We start from the raw sequence: 19,222 nt of genomic DNA, 5'->3' as shown, positions 1-19,222 counted from the left end.
AATGCTGGATAGGCAAGAAAACCCAACAAGTCGTTCATCGTTACTACACTCCGCGATCCTGTTGGCAGACCGACGGAAGTGTTCATCAATATGATGCATACGGTTGAGCCAGCACGGTCTGGCAGGTAGCAGTTCGTCGGAAGCTCCGACTGTTCACTTGGCTAAAGCGATCTTGGACACGGGAGTATGCATTTGGATGCTTCCTTCATACCTCCACCACGAGGTCCTCTTTCTGTTGACAATGCGATCATTTTCCTCGACTATATTCTCTGAGCGATTATACACGTCAGTCGTGTATGCCCGCTCACCAGAAGCTAACAGTGATTTATTGCCTCTGCGATCGTTGCAGATTGTCACCGACGAGATGAACGATCAGCAGTGGCTGTGTTGCACGTCGAAAACCACTATGCGATCATTCTCTTCAGTGATAACCTCCGCGGGCAGACTGACGCGTCGAAACTCAGGATTTCGGAGCGTCGCATTCACCCCATCCCAGCGAAGTTGTCGTCTGAGCTGCAGCGAAGTGAACCGAATGAATGTAAGTTCCTTCGACTTTCTCCAGTTTTTCCGACCACGTCTTTTACCCATCCATTTTCGCATGCAACCTAGCTTCCTTTTTCCTCGAAAGGTGATCATACCCTTACTGGTCAGAAAACGAGATAAAGGATCAAAAAGAGATACGTTTTGACGACAGCCTTGATTGCATTATGGAATCGCCTTTCAATAACCGGCGCGCTATGATGCAACCACAAACAATTCGTTTAATGAGTGTTGAATATGATCGAAGCACTTAAATGTTTCAGTGAGTCGCTTGCTGCCGAATCCGACCGAACGTGTAATATTAAAGTCAGACACACCTATGCTGCAGTGTACATGATCTAGAGGCTGTTCTTAGGTCACTCTCGCCGAGCGGGGGCCAGTGAGCAAACCTGCTGAACATGACATCACTATGATAGCCAACCATTGGACCCCGCCCCCCTCTCTAATTTCATACGTGGTCGCGGAAGACGTCTAGAGAAGTCTTTTCTCTCCGAGGTTAGTTCACATCGCGAAATACGCGCATTACGTTTTTGCTGACATTGGCAGCGTGGGATGCGCCCTTCAGCACTAGTTTGAGTGTCGCGATTCACGGGCTGATGCACTCCAGCGTTTGTCGGACCACCATCTCGGCCTGCTTTGAGGAAGACAAAACGGCGGGTGCAGGTACGTACGCATACTATTTAGCCCCGGGTCGGGCTCTATTCGGTCCGTTCCGCCGCGGCGCTCGTCGCTACGCCGCCAGATTGCGACATTGAGGACATTCTCCCGTGTATTCACGAGCAAGATCGACGAGGTTGTCTGGTTTCCCGAGCGTGCTGACTGCGACTTCTCCGTTTTGAAGCGCGACTTCTATCATGCAATGACCCAAAACAGTCGACGCTCTTGTGACATGCTCAGCCCGGGACCAGTTCAGCACGTTCGAAGAAACATGGAACAAAATATATCCTTGGTAAATCCTTCGAGCGCACATGGGAGAAAATCCAGGATAAGTGACTTCCAAGCATATGACTCTGAAATGCCTTCATTAAAATTCGTAAAGACGAAGAGAACAAGCCATATCCTTAATCCCGTCGAAGGCTCATATTTTCATTGCATGACAGAATGGCTTGATGCTAAAGTCATCTTGTTTACATCGATTGCTGACTCAAATCGCACAGATCTACATTCGACGGGAAGCATCTTGAAAGCTCATACTGTACAAAGATGAATGATACAGGTCACAGCTTAGCCCTATCATGTACATCGCGTGCGTCTCTCTAAGTCCATCAGACCACTTTTCGAACTCGTTCGTCTCTGCGAGCAGCCTTTCAGTCTTCCTCCTTACCAGCACTATGGCGTCCTCTCCCAATGGGAAATGCAGTGGCGGGTCAGGAAGAGACACAAGGCGATACATAGCAGCGACGGCATTCTTTGGGTCCCTGTGGAATACCTCGCCACTGGCAGCAAGGCGGGTAGCTGATAGCAGACGATGACGTGTGTAAGCGGGATGCGGCTCCATCTCGACCGCGTTGGCTCGCAGGTTCGTCTTGAAAAATCCAGGCTCCAAGAGGGTAATCTGGATATCAAGCATTGATCAGGCAGCATTATCATTAGCTTCAAAGCATGGGATCGCACCTTGATTTCCCACTTCGGATCAATCTCTGCGGCGAGTGATTCCGTGAAGCCTTCCAACGCTGTGTATAAATACAATAGCGTTAATTTCGTCGAACACAATAGCACGACATAGGGACATGCTTACCGAATTTCGCAGCACTATAGATCCCAAAGGGCGGATTGGCTTCAACACCGTACATGGACGACATCTGCAGAAGTCTTCCACCTTGAGGTCTGTTGACCTCGCGGAAGACTCTGATCGCCTCCTTGCTCACATTCACTGCGCCCCAGAAATTGACGTCAAACAATCCGCGAGCGGTGTTTTCAGGAATCCCTTCCAGCTCGCCAAGTATACCGAACCTGGCATTGTTGAAGACGACGTCGATGCGACCGAACCTTCTCTCTGCCTGAGCAAAGAAAGAAGTCACGGATCTCATTCGAACTGGTCACATCGAGTTTGAGAATGAGCAATCGATCTTCTGGATAAATGGCGGCCAATCCTGCGAGGACTTCGGGCTTTCTGGCGGTGCTGACTGCAACATCTCCGCGCTCGAGCACGAGTTCAGTCATGAGGCGACCAAACCCCGTCGAGCAACCGGTCACTATCGGACATGGAATAGTCAGCTTGAACTAATAGTAAGTCCGTCTACTGCACGTACTGAACCACACCCTTGGAGACGACATGGGGAAAACAGGCGTGAAGATGTCGCCAAAGCTTCCGCTGATTATATAGTGCCTTCCGGTGCTCGAAAAATGGAACCAGCAATGTTTTGCGCCCAACTGTCGCCGGAGCCCCTTGCGGCAAGGCCGGCATTGTGTGGAATTCTTGCTGAAACGAATAATATGGAGAGTAAGACGCTCGGCACGTATCCCCTCTCGGTCCTTCACGAAGCAGTCAACACTGTGCAAAAGCCCCACCAATGAGCATCAATTTGTCATATGCGCGCTGATCTTCCTTTTCGGCATTGAACAATGTTTGTAAGTATCTCAGACATGAAAATGATTTATAACGCGTCGGCAACAAGATGATGATTCAAGGAGCAGGAACACGTCTTAACCATGAATGGACAGGGATAACGGCTGAAGATCAAGATGGAGAATGAGAATACATGTACAAACAGTGTTTAAGGGAGCTACTGGCGCGCCCGTCGTCCGTGACGCTTGTCTCAAAAAATTGCTCGACAGCGGTTCATTTTCCGGTCCAACTATCCTCAGTAATAACATCGCAAAGTTAGGTCAAACCGTTGCCAGATAAGCGGTCATGATGTCAGGTTCATGACACCGGACCGCCATGAGGGGGTCATTGGTGCAAGTAACGGTTGACGGGCCCACGTATCTGCGCAATGTATGTCCTCATTGAGATCTGAAACCCGGGAAGGCTGATCGGAAGGATGTCAGGGTCGCGAGGGCTTTGTTGCTGTTCGCCAAGCATCGTGGCTCAACCCGAATCAATCCCCGAATCAAGCAAGTCACCCGAAGATCGTTGCGTGATGGGTGACACGATGCGATAAGAGGAACCGACATCCGGTTGAAATCCGGAGACACCTTCTGACGTCTCATTGGAATAAGTGAGTTGATGAACTCACTAGTGACTATCAACAGCGCAAGTTAATCAGTAACTCACGAGTCTCTCTCGAGCCCCTTCGACCATGCTTCGTACTCGCTCGTATCTGTTATCAGCCTTGTAGTCTTTCGTTTAATCGTCTCCAAGGCATCTTGACCTAGCGGAAATTGGAGCGGGAGTAGAGGAAGCGATGCGAGACGATACATCATAGTGGTAGCCTTCATTGCATCTCCACCGGCTGGTCCGCCATCGATAAATCCGCGTAAAGTTGTAGCTGGCAACGCAGGATTGCTATATGCGGGATGTAGCGGGACTCGTACAGCATGACCAACTGAGCCAGTGTAGAAATACCCAGGCTCAATGAGCGTGATCTAGTCCGTTCCGCATACTTTATAAATAATCTGTAAATCTCCTTGACATGGTGGGTCTCACCTGGATGTTCCACTCTGGGTCAAGTTCAGCAGCAAGAGACTCGCTGAAACCTTCGAATGCTTCGGATAATATTCAGCACCTGTCCTTTGGAACGTCTGTCATTTAGTATCAAGCAACTCACCAAATTTAGCAGCGTGGTAGAAGCCAATAAGCGGACCTCCTTCAACCCCACATCGGGAAGACATTTGGAGTAGTTTCCCACCCCGCGGTTGGTTCACGTCCCGGAACACACGGATTGCTTCTTTATTGACATTCACGGCTCCCCAAAAATCAACGTCAAATAGTTCGCGTGCGATATGCTCCGGAGTGCTTTCTATCTCTCCGATGATCCCGTACCCAGCATTGTCGAAGACCACATCGATACGACCGCACTTTCTCTCCGCCTCTGCAAAGTAATCCTGTATCTCTTGGGGTTTAGTCACGTCAAGCTTGAGGATGAGTAGCCTGTCCTCCGGGTACGCGCGAGCGAGATCTGCGAGAACTTCAGGCTTCCTCAGCGTGCTGACGGCGATGTCTCCATTCCGGAGGACGATGTCTGTCATGCAACGTCCAAAGCCAGAGGACGCCCCAGTGACTGAATAAATCCCTAGTTAGTCAGGCAATGATAAAGCATAGCAGTGAGTTGGAACCCACTGAACCATACTTGAGGCGGTTGCATCGGGGCACCGTGAGTCGTAGGAAGATTGGCAGACCAAGCGGATTAACTTCCCTTTAAATACGTCTTCAGATGATATCCCTCAGCATGGAACAAAACAATCCGTTATCGACAAAAACCAATGAGACGATGAGCACACAAAAAGACTTCTCAGAGCTTCTTAGAGAAAAGCCCTTCTAGTCTCAAACCGGATTGATGTCGCATCATGCTTCACGCAACTTGGGTCCAACGTGACTTTTGGGGGGTTGGAGAGCCGAATTGAGGCACGCCGGAATATCATATTTGCTCAGAAACAAGTTCAGCACGGACAAGTCCAAAGCCTGGTGAGACCCTAATTATAAGGAAAAGATCAGGTCGGAGTAAACGCGCCTGTGGCGATTTGGGACTCCGCCGCGCGGGTCGCATTTCAATTTCAGATGTCAAGGGCAAAGGCTTCAGCTAGTTCATCCTCTCCTGAATAATACTAGTCTTATCTCATTTATAACGTTCATTTGTATCGCGTCAATGCTCAGATATGCAAGCTTACACACTGTCTAGCACGAACTGATCAATGTTGTAATGCTTTACGCGATGGTTCTTGCACGCGAACAGAAAAGTAATGACCGACTATCCCAAGACGTTCATTGATCGTCCAAATCTACAACGTATCAATACTACCCGGTCCCCCTTCCAAAAACGGGAAAAAAGAAAACTTTGAGGTCACCTGCGAGGCAACGTTAGGGAAGTGAGCTGGCATACGTGAACAGGTAGACCCACAAATCAATAGCATGGGCTGATTACTTGATGTTTGTTAGTTGCAGATTGCCCACCTTTCTTTCCAGCCCTCGTGATCGCGGCTCACGCTTGTGCATATCGGCACATAACCTCGTGGTCTTTGTGCGTATAAGTGAGATAGCATCTTCTGCCAGTGAACAATGAAGAGGAGGACCCGCAAGCGATGCAACACGATGCATGGCGACATTGGGCTTCTTGGCACCTCCGCCGGCAGGATCGCCCTTCCCCTGTGAGAAGGCGGGTAGCGAAGAATGCATTGCTCTTATACGCCGGGTGTGGCGGCGGCGTACGGACAAGGTTGGGTACTACCCTCGTATCGTCGAAGAAGTGTACTCCGGTAGGTCAATTTCAGTCAGCTTGCTGAGACACACGTAACGATTACGAACAGGGTTCAAACTTTGATATCTCCATCTATTGAGGCTCAACTTCTCTAGCGAGCGGTTCAATGAAACCTTACCGGACTTCGTGGCATGGAAGCCAAACAGGGGTGCGCCTCATGACATCTGAAGCAGTTCGCTGCCTTGCAAGTTGCGGCTTGTCCACTTCGATCGCCTCCTTGCTAATGTTCACGGCACCATGTTCTCGTCAACGACATTGAAAACCAAGAGCCATATCATACGCATATTAACAATGTCTCTACGCGCCACCACTGTACAGTTCGTGCCAAGCCCTGCAGAATAGCCATGATACCAGTCTTGAGCTTGAAGGCTAGGCTCTTAAACGAAGGCATTACTATTGCAGATTGGAACAGGATAACCAATACATATTGTCACGCTGGAGGACCTCCATATATTCACTCACGCTACGTTCACTCAATGTCTACCGTAGTAAGATGCTGCCCCTCCAGCATGGTGGCAGTGAAAAAAGTCTCGTGGCTTAAGTATAGGATCGGAGTCGACACGAATGTGGCAAGTTTTAAAACTCCGCTAAATGAGCACGTCGCGTCGCGAGAAACGTTCTTGTGCGCATCTTCTCTCATCTCTCACCTTGCCTTCGGTCTTCCTGAAAACTCGACTGGAAATATGACGGTACGTTTAACATCGCGGATACAATGGATAGCATGCTGACTCCTAGTAGACTCCTCGTGGTGCTAAGCGGCGCAGGGATACGACGCCTCTCGATTCCTCGCCCTCAGCGCGTGCAGCCTCGACGCGCCACGATCGCGACCAAGAATCATCTCTCCCGCCATCATCTCCTCCTGCATTCTCCGACACTGATGAGAGTATCGATGAGCGTGACGCGGTGAGAGACGTCGATGACGGTGTTGAAGATGAGGATGGCGAGGATCTCTTCGGCGAGGGGCTCGAAGAGTGCGTTGTCTTCCCGTCCAGAGGTCGCGTTGTTTCACCGGCAATTATAGCGACTACGCCGGAAATCAAATTCTGGACCGTTACTCTGATTCCGGAGTCAACGATGCAGAAGAGTTCGCAGAGATGACAATCGCTCAGCGACGCGCAGCCGAGGCTAAGATGGCTCAGAGGGACCGTCGCGAACAGGGTGGTAGGCGGGGAATGCGAGCCGCTCGTAGAAATCGCATGCCAGAGTTCCTCGAAAGTGACGATATGGACGAGGACCAGCCTGGACGCAGCCTTCTGGCCGGCACCAAAATGCGCGCTAGAAGGCAATATGACGAGAGGAAAGATCTGGATGACATGGCTGGTATTGAAGACGTATGTATCAATCGCAATTTGTGTGCTCAGGCGATCGAGCTCATTGCTCTTCCAGGAGATACCCATTGAACAACTAGGCGACATCAAAGCAAAGTCCATCGTTGAGTGGATCGCGAACGAACGCGTCCGCAGATCAATTATCAGGCACTTCCGCCAATTCTTAATGACGTATGTGGACGAGCACGGTGCCTCCGTGTATGGTCAACGTATTCGTCACTTGGGAGAGAGTAAGTCGGAGCGATGTCGAAATTCACCGTCTTACTGACGGCATGAACAGACAACTCTGAATCACTCGAGGTTTCATATGTGCATCTCGCGCTGTCCAAGCCAATCCTCGCCTACTTTCTGACAAACTCGCCAAGCGCCATGCTTGCGATCTTCGACGAAGTGGCGCTAAACGCCATCCTTGTGTATTACCCCTCCTACGAGCGCATCCACTCGGAGGTCCACGTACGCATTACGGACCTGCCTCTCAGCTCGTCACTCCGAGACCTCCGCCGTTCCAATCTCAACAACCTCGTCAGGGTTTCCGGTGTTGTGACACGGCGCACCGGAGTCTTCCCTCAACTGAAATATGTCAAGTTCGATTGTCGCAAATGTGGGGCTGTGCTGGGTCCTTTCTATCAGGATGCCACCAAGGAGGTCAGAGTTAGCTACTGCCCCAACTGTGAGGGCAAAGGGCCATTCTCGGTGAACTCGGAGCAAGTAAGCGCGCATTGTCTCCAGGTGTCTTGCGAGCCACTAGCTCACTCCGCTGGTTTTATAGACAGTTTACCGGAACTATCAGAAGATGACCCTTCAAGAATCTCCTGGCTCCGTTCCTCCTGGTCGTCTGCCGAGGCATCGTGAAGTGGTCTTGCTTTGGGATCTCATCGACTCAGCCAAGCCAGGAGAGGAGATCGTGAGTTGGTTACACATATGTCTGTCTCTTACCTGTTGACAATCACACAGGAGGTGACGGGCATCTATCGCAACAACTTCGACGCGTCACTCAACTCGAAGAACGGCTTTCCGGTGTTCTCCACCATCATCGAGGCGAACCATATCAACAAGAAGGAGGACCAATTCGCGGCCTTCCGGCTCACAGAGGAAGACGAGAAGGAGATCCGTGCACTGGCTCGAGACGACCGGATCCGCAAGCGGATCACCAAGTCGATTGCTCCTTCTATCTACGGACACGAGGACATCAAGACGGCTCTCGCGCTCTCACTCTTCGGTGGCGTGTCCAAGGATATCAATCGCAAGCATCGCATCCGCGGTGACATCAACGTCCTTCTTCTGGGAGACCCGGGAACAGCCAAGTCGCAATTCCTCAAGTACGTCGAGAAGACGGCGCACCGATCTGTGTTCGCCACTGGCCAGGGTGCGTCCGCGGTCGGCCTGACCGCGAGCGTACGCAAGGACCCGGTGACGCGCGAGTGGACACTCGAGGGTGGTGCCCTGGTGCTCGCCGACAAGGGGACATGCCTCATTGATGAGTTTGACAAGATGAACGACGCTGATCGGACGTCCATCCACGAGGCGATGGAGCAGCAGTCGATCTCCATTTCCAAGGCAGGCATCGTCACGACGCTTCAGGCACGCTGCGCGATCATCGCTGCGGCGAACCCCGTCCGCGGGCGGTACAACCCGACGATTCCATTCCAGCAGAACGTCGAGCTGACAGAGCCGATCCTGTCACGTTTCGACGTGCTGTGCGTTGTGAAGGATACTGTGAATCCGGTCCAGGACGAGCTTCTGGCGCGGTTCGTGGTTGGCAGCCACTTGCGGAGCCACCCGAAGTTCGAGCCCGAGATGGATGAGATGGACGTGGGGACGACATTGGATGCTGATGTACTGCACTTTGGCTATTCTGTCGGGTTCGCCGCTGACGACGTCGTAGGTCATCCCGCAAGATCTTCTGCGGAAGTACATCATGTACGCACGGGAGAAGATCCGCCCCAAGCTGTACGACCTTGATCAGGAGAAGATATCGCGTCTCTTTGCGGATTTGAGGCGAGAGTCGCTGGCCACGGGCTCATTTCCCATCACTGTGCGTCACCTGGAGAGCATGATTCGCATGGCGGAGGCGAGCGCCAAGATGGCGCTGCGAGAGTATGTTCGAGCGGACGATATCGATCTCGCAATCTCCGTCGCCGTCGGCAGCTTCGTTAGTGCACAGAAGATGTCCATCAAGAAGACTCTTGAGCGAGTGCGTACCGTCGCGACTTGGGTTGATGGCGCGATTAGCTGATACGCCGACGCAGGGATTCCGCAAGTACCTCACGCAGGCGCGTGATCACGAAGAGCTGCTCGCGTTCATCTTGGGGCAGATCGTGAAAGAAAAGGCGCGATATTATCAGTTGCATAATAATCAGCAGCCGGAGGTCGTTTCCATCAAGACTTCCGAGCTGGATGAACGGGTGTGTCGGTTCTCATGCTGAGCTCCGCCGTAGACTAATCGCGATTGCGCTTGCTAGGCGAAGGAACACGATATCTTTGACACGACGCCTTTCCTGCGGTCGAAGCTGTTCGCTGCGAACGGATATAGGCTAAAGGACGATGTGATCGAAAAGATATTCACGCATTCCGAGTGAGAGGCGTATCTCAGGCTATCTGCTCAGGCTGCGGCTGCGATCGACGGCTAGTGATTGCCAGTCACAGTACCATAAATGTTGTGTTCTTGCCATGTGCCGAGATGGTATCAGCTGCTTGTCGCTTGAATGTACGAAGGCTGCCTCGTGTTGTTCTGTGTTCCGACCTGTGTCATGGGCTTCCGATGCGTGGAATGTACGACATATATTACTCTGATATTAGTTGCATTGTGGTGTGTCCGCAGCGTGCCCTACAGCGAGAGCGGTCGCGAACTCGTCGCTGCCCCACACAACGTGCACGCCGTGCCTAGTGACCAATCCGGGTAGATCAAGGCCGCAAGAAAGAGAATGATTGGCAGCATGGTTGTGCCGGAAGGTGGCCGGCGACTATTGTGTAAGATTTCCGAGCCGATACCAGATGATGGTCCGCGCCAAAAGGATAAGAGGCAATGAGCCACACATGAGGCGTCTTGACACGCCGCACGCCCCTCGCGACATCTTGTTATCCCTCCTTCTTTCACGACCCCGACGACGTCGAGCTATCCGACGTCGGCGACGATGACACCAACCCTCACCTGGCCATGGCACTGGCAAGTCCAGCTGCCGCACATCAACTTGCCCAGTATACCTTTCGCGATCCCTGCGGCGGTGACGCCCCTCCTCGTCTTGCGCATTATCTCCCCAGCACTCGTGCTGCTGGTCACGCTCTCCATCATCTTCACCCGCCCCAGTGCACCCAAATCCCCATCTCCCATCACGCAGGTCATCGTCGCGACGCGTACTCCGCGGCGTGCCTTGATTCTGGTTACTCTCTCGCTTGCCGCGCTCACATTTTTTCTTGATGGTGTTGCATTCATTGTATATGCCGTGCTGCGCAAGACGTGGCCAGAGTACAGTGGCATCGAGATCGCTGCACTCCTTGGTCTCGCGGCGTATGGCGGCTTGGCTGCTCTAGGGGCTTGGAAGGACATTCAAGGAGTCGATGTCTGGTACTTGAGAAGGCTCAAATTTGCGTTTCTCGCCGCATTTGGCCTCGATGTCGCTCAGGTCACCATGCTGGCCTTGTCGATGCCACTGGGAGGTCAGTGTGCACGTTTTCGGATCATGTCTTCGCATGTTGATGGCAAAGATCGTCGTTTCACTTTCCAGATCCACTCTCCATCCGGCTGCTCCTGCACCTCGCGTTCCCGGCATTCCGAGTTGTACTGCTCGTACCACTCCTCGCAGCTCTGTTCTTCCCTCGAGTGACATACGTCGCCGTCCACGACTCTGATGAGGAAGCCCAAGCTGAAACAGACTTACTCCTCCCGCAATCGGTGGGCGCTGCGCCATCTACGGGCCTCTCACCAGTCTCTGCAGAGATGAGCAAATATGGAACATTCCGCTCAACTGCGCGTTCCACGATACAAGCATCTGGTCCGACCACACGGAGCCACACTCCTGCTCCATCCGCGGTTCAGACGTTGCCTATGAAGGGCAAGGTCGGTGTCTGTAAGTCTAGCGCTCCTGAACGGGACTAATCCGATTCTACTTAGGAGCCGAAGGAGGAGGTCGTGCTTGACCCATCATGGGGCGAGATTTGGGCACGTCTGCGGCGCATCTCGCCATATCTGTGGCCATCAAAGAGCGCCGGTCTTCAATTTCTTGCGGTATGTTTCATAAGCCTCGTGTATGCGCCATATTCTGACGTTCAGCAGCTGCTATGCGTCGTGATCGTTGTCATTGGCCGTTTCGTCAACATCCTCGTTCCGTTCGTCTTTGCGGAGCTAGTGCACATGTTTGAGGAGGGTGCCTACACGCATATGCTCTGGATGTACCTATTCACATATGTTGGGTTGCGCTTCCTGCAAGCGAGCGGCGGCCTGGGTGCTCTTCGTGAGGTGGGTATATGCGCCTTCCGTACCACTTGCGTACGCGATTCTGACGTTTGGCACCGCGTAGGCGTTATGGGCACCAGTCATGCAGTACTCGGATCGAGGTAAGCATTCGGCATGGACTACACTGTAGCAGGTGCTCATTTTTGTTCCAAAGAGATGTCGCAGCTCTCATTTGAGCACATATTGAATCTCTCGCTCGCATTCCACCTGCGTCGCAAAACTGGCGAAATCCTCCGCATCCTCGATCGCGGGGCTGCCATCAATCGCGCATTCGAGGTACATACATCCGTTTGTGATGCCGGTAAAAAATCTCATCTTATCACCACAGCTCCTCCTGTTCAACATCATCCCCACGTTCATCGACATCGGAATAGCGCTCGTGCTATTCTCCATCTATTTTGAGTGGACCCTGACAGTGGTTGTATTTGTTGTGATGACAGCCTATGGTGAGTTCTGCATGTCGCCTTACTTTCGAGGCAGACTTAATTGGTATGTGCCGCAGTTTCCGCAAGTATTATCCTCACCAATTGGCGCACGCGGCTCCGGAGACAGATGGTCGATCGCGACGTGGTGAGTGGGATTCTCAGTCAATATCGCTTCATCTCCGTGCTGATCGAGTACACACGCCGTTCATAGGTCACGCGTGGCATCCACACTGACTGCCTGCTGAATTATGAAACGGTGAAGTACTTCAACGGCGAGCAACACGAGGCGGAACGTTATCGGGATGCTATCCGACAATACCAAGGCTTGGAGTACCGGGTCATCCGTAAGTTGCTTCTGCGCTGTCTGTGATCGGCCGTGCTTGATTTCGCTCTTCACAGTGTCGTTGAACTTGCTGAATCTCGTGCAGAACTTGATTATCGTATGTATTCTCCATTGTCGTGAGCAGCAAAGCGGATGGCTCACTTGTTCCGTAGACATTGGGTCTCTTGGTCGGTTCTATGATTGTCGCCTTGCGCGTGACGCGAGGGCAGTCGCAGCCATACCAGTTTGTCTTCTTCGTGACATACCTGGCACAGGTGAGCAGCTTGGTTGTCTTCACCGTCCGACACTCTGTTCATGATCTCCTCTTTGCAGCTCTATGGCCCCTTGAACATGCTTGGCACGATCTACCGCTCCATCAATCAAACGTTGGTCGATACGGAGCGACTGCTCAAGTTGCTCAATGAGCCGACCGATGTCAACGACAAGCCCAATGCGCCCGATCTCATCGTGACTAATGGCGAGATTGAATTCGGTCGGTGGCCGCTCTTCGTATCGTCCACAGCAATGATCATTGACATCATTTGCTACTCACCATAGACAATGTCAGCTTCTCGTACGACGGGCGTACGCCTGCGCTCAGTGGGGTATCGTTCAAGGTCCCGAAGGGATCATCCGTTGCACTCGTGGGCGAGTCGGGTGCGGGCAAGTCGACGATCCTGCGCTTGATGTATCGGTTCTACGACCTGCAGGACAATGGAGGCCGTATTCTGATTGATGGGCAGGATATTCGAGATATAACCCAGGCTAGTCTGCGCAAGGCGATTGGAGTGGTCCCCCAGGATGCGGTGCTGTTCCATTCGAGCATTGCGTATAACATTGGGTACGGCAAGTTCGGTGCAACAATGGAAGAGATCGAAGCGGCGGCAAAGGCTGCGCAGATGCACGATCGAATCATGAGCTTCCCGGACGGCTACGAAACGAAGGTGGGCGAGCGCGGCGTACGCCTGAGCGGGGGCGAGAAACAGCGAGTAGCGATTGCCCGGACGATGCTGAAAAACCCGCCCATCCTCCTGCTGGATGAGGCCACTAGGTGCGTGACCCTGGCTACTGTCACTAATATTACCTCAATGCTGTGGGACCAATCTCACGCGTGCCCTGTAATTTGTAGTGCGCTGGACACGGCCACGGAAAAAGACATCCAAGAAGCTTTGCGGAATTTGATGGAAGGCCGGTCATCGCTATCAATCGCGCACCGGTTATCGGTGAGTGGTTCATTTTACGTTTCCGAGAGCAACCCTAATTGAAAGGTTCATCGATCCTCGCAGACAATTGCGTCAGCAGACGTGTACGTCCCACATGTGTGAGATTATATGAGGAAATGGGCGCTGATTTTGCGGCTTTTCTCACAGGATCCTTGTCCTGAAAGATGGCCAGATTGTCGAGCAGGGCAGTCACAATGAGCTGCTCGCTCTCAATGAAGAATATGCGAAGATGTGGGCTGCGCAGGTGCAAGGCATCGAGGACGCAGGATCCTCACAATCCCGCCAAAAGGAGGCAGCTGTCTCGGGCTACTCGGTCGATGATGCGGATCCATCGACGAAGGGTAGCAATACTATCATCAACGAGAGCACCGTGGCTGCTGCGACGAGTGCCGGCCCGGCCGACGTGGTCGTTGACGACGTGCACACGGTGGCTGACGCGGAGATGACGGCGGAGACTCAGGTCGCCGCGGCGGTACAGGAGATCATCGAGGATGGCGCGCCTGATGTAGAAGGTACCGAGGAGCCGGCGGGCGATGTGGTGCAGGCAGGCTCGGCGCACGGCACGGGGGATGCATCTGCTGTTGCCGCGGCAGAGGCACGCAAGTCAGATGATGCTCCGGCATTCCCTCGATCTGAGAGCCCTGCTGTGATTGGCTTCCCCACGGTTGCCGACGAGGCCGAAATTGGCTTCCAGCATGCCACGGCTACTCCAGAACACGCCACAGCTACTCCAGAGCGCGCCGAGACCCCTCAGACGACACAGGGCGTCACCTTCGAGAAGGAAAGCCACACACCGCCCCGCCCGATCCCAGGGGCCTCCGAGGGCGATGGCAAACGCAAGCGCACGCTGTCGACGCAAGGCATCAAGAACCTGACGCGGCGCATGTCAACGTCGCAGTACCGGCAGGATTCGAGCTCGTCGATTCCCAAACTGGGTGGGTTCATGTCGGGCATGCTCAAGCGTGAGAGTACCACTGGGTCAGCCTCAACTTCGAGGGATGCCGGCTCGAGGGACAGCCCCACGGCGAGCGTGGCGAGCGATATCGGCAGGTCCAAGAGCAAGAAGAAGGACAAGAAAGATAAGAGGAAGAGCAGCGGCGTCTAGCGTCGTGCGCGACGACAAATTGTAGTCGAGCGACGATCCCCGGGCTGCGGCCCACCATCCATCCACTCATGAACGTTGGAATTGTACTCAGATTTCCTCGCGAGCGGCGATACTGTATTCATCTCACCATCCCTGTCTGTCCATGCATCCACTGCTGTCCATTTGTGTTCCATTTTCTGTGTCATAGTTCTCCGCATATGCCTGTTGACGTACGCACCCCGCGCTATTGCGCCCTGTAACATTGCAGTTCTATTTTTGTACCGGAACATGCTTGCGTTGGCCGGAAAAGGGACGGGCGCTGCCAAAACGATGGAGCGCCCCAAAGGTGCCAAGGGGGCCTAGAGTCACGAGAAGCGCAAAAAAGTTAGGGTTTTCACCGGAGTTTGAATTGCTCGAGATTGCATAAAAGGGGGAGAGGTCAGCGGTATCCCCCCAACCGCTCCTCTTTCCGCTCTCGTATCCTCGTCCGTGTCTCCGTCCGGGTTTCGGGTTCCGATTCGATTTTCGTCCAAGTTTCAAGTGGTCCGGCCTTCTACTGTATTAACATACGTTGATTCGGTCCATCATGTCTGCAAAAGTATACGTTGGGTCAGTTTCGTGTCACCTGCGCGCCGTTCTCCTGTATCATAGGGGAGCGAGACTGATAGCATCTTGTGTCTTCAGTAACTTGAGCTGGAATACAACGGATGATTCCCTCCGTGCAGTCAGTGTGATTTTCTCAGCGGCGCGTCCGCGCGCCGTGCCCTGTTCCGTCGTGTCTGATCTTGCTTTCGTGTCCGCGCGAATTTCTGTGTTTGCAGGCGTTCTCGCAATATGGCAACATTCTCGACGTACGCGTTCGTTCTCCTGAGGTCTAGTGACTGTGCATGGCTTCGCGGCGATGAGCAGTCGGTAGATGGACGACACGATCTGAGCTGACGCGTCTCGCTTATAGTCGATCGTGATGCGCGATCGCGATACCGGCCGTAGCCGTGGCTTCGGGTTCGTCACCTACAGCAGTGGCATGGAGGCCCAGTCCGCCATCACAGGCCTCAACGAGCAGGAGCTCGACGGCAGGCGCATCAAGGTCAACCTCGCCAATGCCCGCGGCGGCGGCGGCGGAGGAGGTGGAGGTTACGGTGGCAACTCTGGTGGGTATGGTGGAGATTACTCTGGTTTGTGTCTCCTAGAGTGATCGTACAAGATGAGCTAATCAGTCCAGCAGGTGGCGGAGGCGGCTACAGTGGAGGTCAGTATGGCGGCTACGACCAAGGTTGAGTCTCGGTGATATGTACAGAATTCCTGGCTGACGATATTGCTTCATGAGAAGGTGGCTACGGCCAACAGCAAGGCGGCTATGGTGGAGGAGGCTACGGTGGCGGCTACGGTGGAGGAGGCTATGGCGGTGCTCCGCAATACTGAGCACGCATTGTGTGTGAGTCCAAGATGGTTTCTTCTGACGACATCTGTTCACTAACCGTCACTATACAGCTCAATCCCGCATCCAAGATGCTTTCCTTTTCCATGCTTGTCCTTGTTCTCTTTTCCATCGATGATCGTTCTCGTCCTGTGTATTATCGCTCTTCTTGACCCACTCATCCACTTCGATCTTTACTCTTGCCCCTCGTTTCTGGTAGCGTGCGTCGTCTTCGTCCGGGTCGTCCTCCCCTGTCTCATTGGCGGACTCTGGTGTTCCCACAATCCGGCTGTACTTGTATGGTTGCATTTTCCACGTTGTGTCCAGTCCTCGTATATCCCGCTGCTACTGCTACCACTCTCGCGGTCCGTTTGTTTTCCCTGATGGTCTGTAGTGCCCGCGACGGCTGTTGTGGGTGGGTGTGTCGTTTACTCGTTACCATTGATGCTTGTTATGAGTGTATCGATTGTTTCCTATAAACATGTTTGCACGTCGTTGTGCTTGCTTCGCATGTTCGTGTGATCTTGCTAGAATTTTCAACAATTCAGCGATGAGAATCGATGAGGTCGTCAGTAATTGTGGACGCTTTTGCATGTCACCGCGGATTCATCGGAAGTTCCGTATAATGCAGGGAGATGTGCATGCTCAGCAGCTGTGTAGATTGTGCGAGCGTAGGACAACAATGGGATTTCGCAGCAATGTCTTGACATCCAGTTGAGTACAGAGGAAGGATATTGCGCCCGGTCTCGTATTGTCCCGAAGTCTCAATGCAGGGGACAATGGATTCGGGCATGACAGATAGTCCCGAAGGTGACAGGATGATTCAACAGATGTCCACCATTTCGCCGGCAAAGATGCGATGATTGATAGGGGACTGCATTCTACGACCGGGAGATAAATGAGATTCGCGGGAGCTACGGACAGGAATTGACGGAATGTACATATTAGATGATTCTAGTTCGACTGGACACGGGTACACATAACCGCTGCAGTCATTGTCCGTCGTACATAGCAAGCAATGGGAGGAAGAATCAATACGGCACAGCTTGTTGTTTCTTGCATGATTGACCATCGCGGTTGACGTGGGATGCCGCGAGCGGGAGATCAGCGCCTGACTGTCGGCTTCGGCAGCGAGCGACCATGAGCGAGACGTTCGAAGACTCTTGCAGCAGATATTTAGGCGTCTTATATCGCCTACTGCATGCTCGGGAGTTCGGTCACCCTGTCGAGAGGTATAAGTGAGCGCTTAAGCACTAGCGAGTGACCAGAGGCGACTAACATGTACACTTCTAACGCGCCTGACTGGGTAAGCGGCGAGCCGTGCCAATGCCCGAGTAGCAGTAGCTTCCTTCCGACAACTTGTGTGTTTACAGTGATTGCTGGACAGGTTGGAGCTGTGCAGTTCGCGAGAACTTGATGCTTAGACGTCAAGTGTCGAAGCACAGCATGGGATCGCACTAATGAGAAAGCCAACATGTTGTCTCTTGGAGAACAAACTCACCGAATCTGACGACAAGCCGTCCATGAGACTGCCATGTTCATTTATGGCCGCACATTCAGTGTGGTTCATCGGCCAACACAACATAGAATGCTCGGGGTGGTAGTGCACTACAACGTGCGCCGACAGTGGCCCTCGAGGGTTGGCACTGGCGATGAGATCCACCACAGCGTGATTCGTGTACTTGACGCTGTACGAACTGTGTGTTGCCTATATATGCGTACGAAAGAGGGTAAATATCAGTACGATCGAGGGCATGGACTTGGTTATCACAGAATGCGAGCAAGCCAAATGTCGATGGCTTCAAGGGTTGAGATCTGAGAGATGACTGAATCTGTGAAAGGCAATGGCTCACTGTACTGGATATACTTTGCATCTCAGGCACCGCCGACAATGGTTGTACCATGCACTAAAGCCCTCGTGAACGTTCGGCTGAAGGCTTTTTTGCATCCCCGCCCGCGCACAATGGAGATCGATGAGATGAGGATGATCGATTCAGACGGATCGGCACTCACCGTCGCGTCGAGCATCGCGGAAGCAAACGCGCTCGTCGTCGCGCGTCGCGAGCAAGTCATGCGTCGACCGCGCTTACTTTGCATCCACCACAATCTCTGTGATCCTCGATGATACGGCCTCGATGGACGTTCCCACGAACGCTGCCGGCGTCCAGACCAGCGCAGATGGTGAATGGTGGCAAAAGGCAAGGAGGACCTGCAGGAGGGGAATGGGGAGGCAAATACTCCCACGGTGTATGCGCGCGAGTGGCTCAGTGTGGCTCGCGAGTGCGGACCCACAGTGCAAGACACTGAACAAACACAGTCCATGGGCTCTGCGTATTCCCGCGACAGACGCGCTTTCTCTCCTCGTTCTCCTCCTCGTCCGCCCGCCGGCCACCGCCTCTGCGCTCGTCGTCGCACGCGCCCTCTTTGCCGCCCTCGCGCACGGCGCGCCACTCCCCCCGACCCTCATAGCCCTCTCAAGCACTCGCCATGGTCGGTGCCTCGCGCTCCTCGTTCAGTGCCCCGCGCAGGGGACCCTATCCCGTGCAGCCGCCGCGCCCGCCGAACGCATGGATCATCTACCGCTCGCAGAAGCTCAAGGCGATGCACGCTGATCCGACGAAACCCAAGCGGCCACAGGCCGAGGTCTCGCGCGAGATCTCCAAGATGTGGAAGGAGGAGGATCCCGCGGTGCGCGCGTTGTACGAGCATGAAGCGGAGCTCAGGAAGGCGGAGCACGCGAGCAACTATCCTGGCTATCGTTACCAGCCCGTCAAAAAGGAGGAAAAGGCCCGCATGCGCGCGGAAAAGAAGGCGGATCGCGAGCGCGCGAAGGAGGAGGCGAAGCGCAACAGGACGCGGCAGATGGGGTTTTCCCCGAACTTTTTGCCCGTGCCCATGAATCATATACCGTACTACAACCCGAACCTGATATATGCCCCAGAGGGCCCCTCGCCCCCGCTGTCTGCGGCATCATCGCCCTACACGAGCCCCAGTCCCACGTCGGAGGCCACCTCAAGCCCTATCTACAGCATCCAGCAGTTGTCCAGTCCATCCATGTCTTCCTCTACTTCCG

At 53.5% G+C, this 19,222-nt stretch overlaps 7 protein-coding genes across 7 annotated transcripts; 4 read left to right on the top strand and 3 right to left on the bottom strand.

The window, feature by feature from the left end:
- Window positions 1-372: 372 nt before the first annotated feature.
- On the bottom strand, window positions 373-2,817 carry LAESUDRAFT_715473 (NAD(P)-binding protein; the record flags this gene model as incomplete). Its single annotated transcript, XM_040907155.1, is given in 9 exon segments — window positions 373-643; window positions 682-735; window positions 755-857; window positions 1,212-1,389; window positions 1,865-2,095; window positions 2,155-2,213; window positions 2,279-2,540; window positions 2,584-2,735; window positions 2,793-2,817. The coding sequence occupies 9 exon segments, from the start codon at window positions 2,815-2,817 to the stop codon at window positions 373-375; spliced, it is 1,335 nt and encodes a 444-aa protein (XP_040762426.1).
- A 936-nt stretch (window positions 2,818-3,753) lies between these two features.
- LAESUDRAFT_715472 (NAD(P)-binding protein) lies at window positions 3,754-4,787 on the bottom strand (the record flags this gene model as incomplete). Its single annotated transcript, XM_040907154.1, has 4 exons — window positions 3,754-4,068; window positions 4,130-4,188; window positions 4,251-4,703; window positions 4,763-4,787. 4 exons carry the CDS (start codon window positions 4,785-4,787, stop codon window positions 3,754-3,756), a joined length of 852 nt encoding a protein of 283 aa, XP_040762425.1.
- Window positions 4,788-6,514: 1,727 nt separating this feature from the next.
- On the top strand, window positions 6,515-10,038 carry LAESUDRAFT_727860 (MCM-domain-containing protein). Its single transcript, XM_040909311.1, has 10 exons — window positions 6,515-6,586; window positions 6,636-6,868; window positions 6,919-7,228; window positions 7,284-7,455; window positions 7,506-7,933; window positions 7,995-8,129; window positions 8,180-9,061; window positions 9,111-9,419; window positions 9,475-9,630; window positions 9,688-10,038. The coding sequence occupies exons 1-10, from the start codon at window positions 6,581-6,583 to the stop codon at window positions 9,802-9,804; spliced, it is 2,748 nt and encodes a 915-aa protein (XP_040762424.1). The 5' UTR covers window positions 6,515-6,580; the 3' UTR covers window positions 9,805-10,038.
- A 209-nt stretch (window positions 10,039-10,247) lies between these two features.
- On the top strand, window positions 10,248-15,036 carry LAESUDRAFT_744261 (uncharacterized protein). The gene is made up of 16 exons (XM_040911301.1): window positions 10,248-10,882; window positions 10,951-11,282; window positions 11,337-11,450; window positions 11,499-11,681; window positions 11,743-11,779; window positions 11,833-11,954; window positions 12,007-12,124; window positions 12,181-12,248; window positions 12,315-12,447; window positions 12,503-12,543; window positions 12,599-12,700; window positions 12,759-12,918; window positions 12,984-13,476; window positions 13,555-13,648; window positions 13,712-13,731; window positions 13,796-15,036. The coding sequence occupies exons 1-16, from the start codon at window positions 10,360-10,362 to the stop codon at window positions 14,751-14,753; spliced, it is 3,498 nt and encodes a 1,165-aa protein (XP_040762423.1). The 5' UTR covers window positions 10,248-10,359; the 3' UTR covers window positions 14,754-15,036.
- Window positions 15,037-15,197: 161 nt separating this feature from the next.
- LAESUDRAFT_814029 (RNA-binding domain-containing protein) lies at window positions 15,198-16,555 on the top strand. The gene is made up of 7 exons (XM_040914553.1): window positions 15,198-15,341; window positions 15,417-15,456; window positions 15,554-15,583; window positions 15,688-15,907; window positions 15,958-16,005; window positions 16,063-16,167; window positions 16,224-16,555. Exons 1-6 carry the CDS (start codon window positions 15,319-15,321, stop codon window positions 16,152-16,154), a joined length of 453 nt encoding a protein of 150 aa, XP_040762422.1. The 5' UTR covers window positions 15,198-15,318; the 3' UTR covers window positions 16,155-16,167; window positions 16,224-16,555.
- Window positions 16,224-16,555, bottom strand: LAESUDRAFT_727858 (uncharacterized protein; the record flags this gene model as incomplete). The annotated part of the gene is made up of 1 exon (XM_040909310.1): window positions 16,224-16,555. The coding sequence occupies exon 1, from the start codon at window positions 16,456-16,458 to the stop codon at window positions 16,225-16,227; it is 234 nt and encodes a 77-aa protein (XP_040762421.1). The 5' UTR covers window positions 16,459-16,555.
- Window positions 16,556-18,699: 2,144 nt separating this feature from the next.
- Window positions 18,700-18,936, top strand: LAESUDRAFT_635334 (uncharacterized protein; the record flags this gene model as incomplete). The annotated part of the gene is made up of 1 exon (XM_040903444.1): window positions 18,700-18,936. A coding segment is annotated over one exon (237 nt), but the record flags the coding sequence as incomplete, so codon positions are not given.
- Between the last annotated feature and the right edge of the window lie 286 nt (window positions 18,937-19,222).

This window comes from Laetiporus sulphureus (genome assembly GCF_001632365.1).
Source record: "Laetiporus sulphureus 93-53 unplaced genomic scaffold LAESUscaffold_31, whole genome shotgun sequence".
Classification (NCBI taxonomy): Eukaryota; Fungi; Basidiomycota; class Agaricomycetes; order Polyporales; family Laetiporaceae; genus Laetiporus; species Laetiporus sulphureus.
The sequence above is the reverse complement of the archived record's forward strand: the minus strand, read 5'-3'. Positions and strand labels throughout refer to the sequence as shown.

Coding starts and splice junctions, on each gene's coding strand:
- LAESUDRAFT_814029 (XM_040914553.1), top strand. CDS start 15,319: ATGTCTGCAAAAGTATACGTTGG. Junction 15,342..15,416: donor TCTGCAAAAGTATACGTTGG/GTCAGTTTCGTG, acceptor TTGTGTCTTCAG/TAACTTGAGCTGGAATACAA. Junction 15,908..15,957: donor GTATGGTGGAGATTACTCTG/GTTTGTGTCTCC, acceptor TCAGTCCAGCAG/GTGGCGGAGGCGGCTACAGT.
- LAESUDRAFT_727860 (XM_040909311.1), top strand. Junction 6,869..6,918: donor TTCGGCGAGGGGCTCGAAGA/GTGCGTTGTCTT, acceptor CGGCAATTATAG/CGACTACGCCGGAAATCAAA. Junction 7,934..7,994: donor TCTCGGTGAACTCGGAGCAA/GTAAGCGCGCAT, acceptor CTGGTTTTATAG/ACAGTTTACCGGAACTATCA.
- LAESUDRAFT_744261 (XM_040911301.1), top strand. CDS start 10,360: ATGACACCAACCCTCACCTGGCCATGGCACTGGCAAGTCCAGCTGCCG. Junction 11,451..11,498: donor CCGGTCTTCAATTTCTTGCG/GTATGTTTCATA, acceptor GACGTTCAGCAG/CTGCTATGCGTCGTGATCGT. Junction 12,125..12,180: donor TGTTGTGATGACAGCCTATG/GTGAGTTCTGCA, acceptor TATGTGCCGCAG/TTTCCGCAAGTATTATCCTC.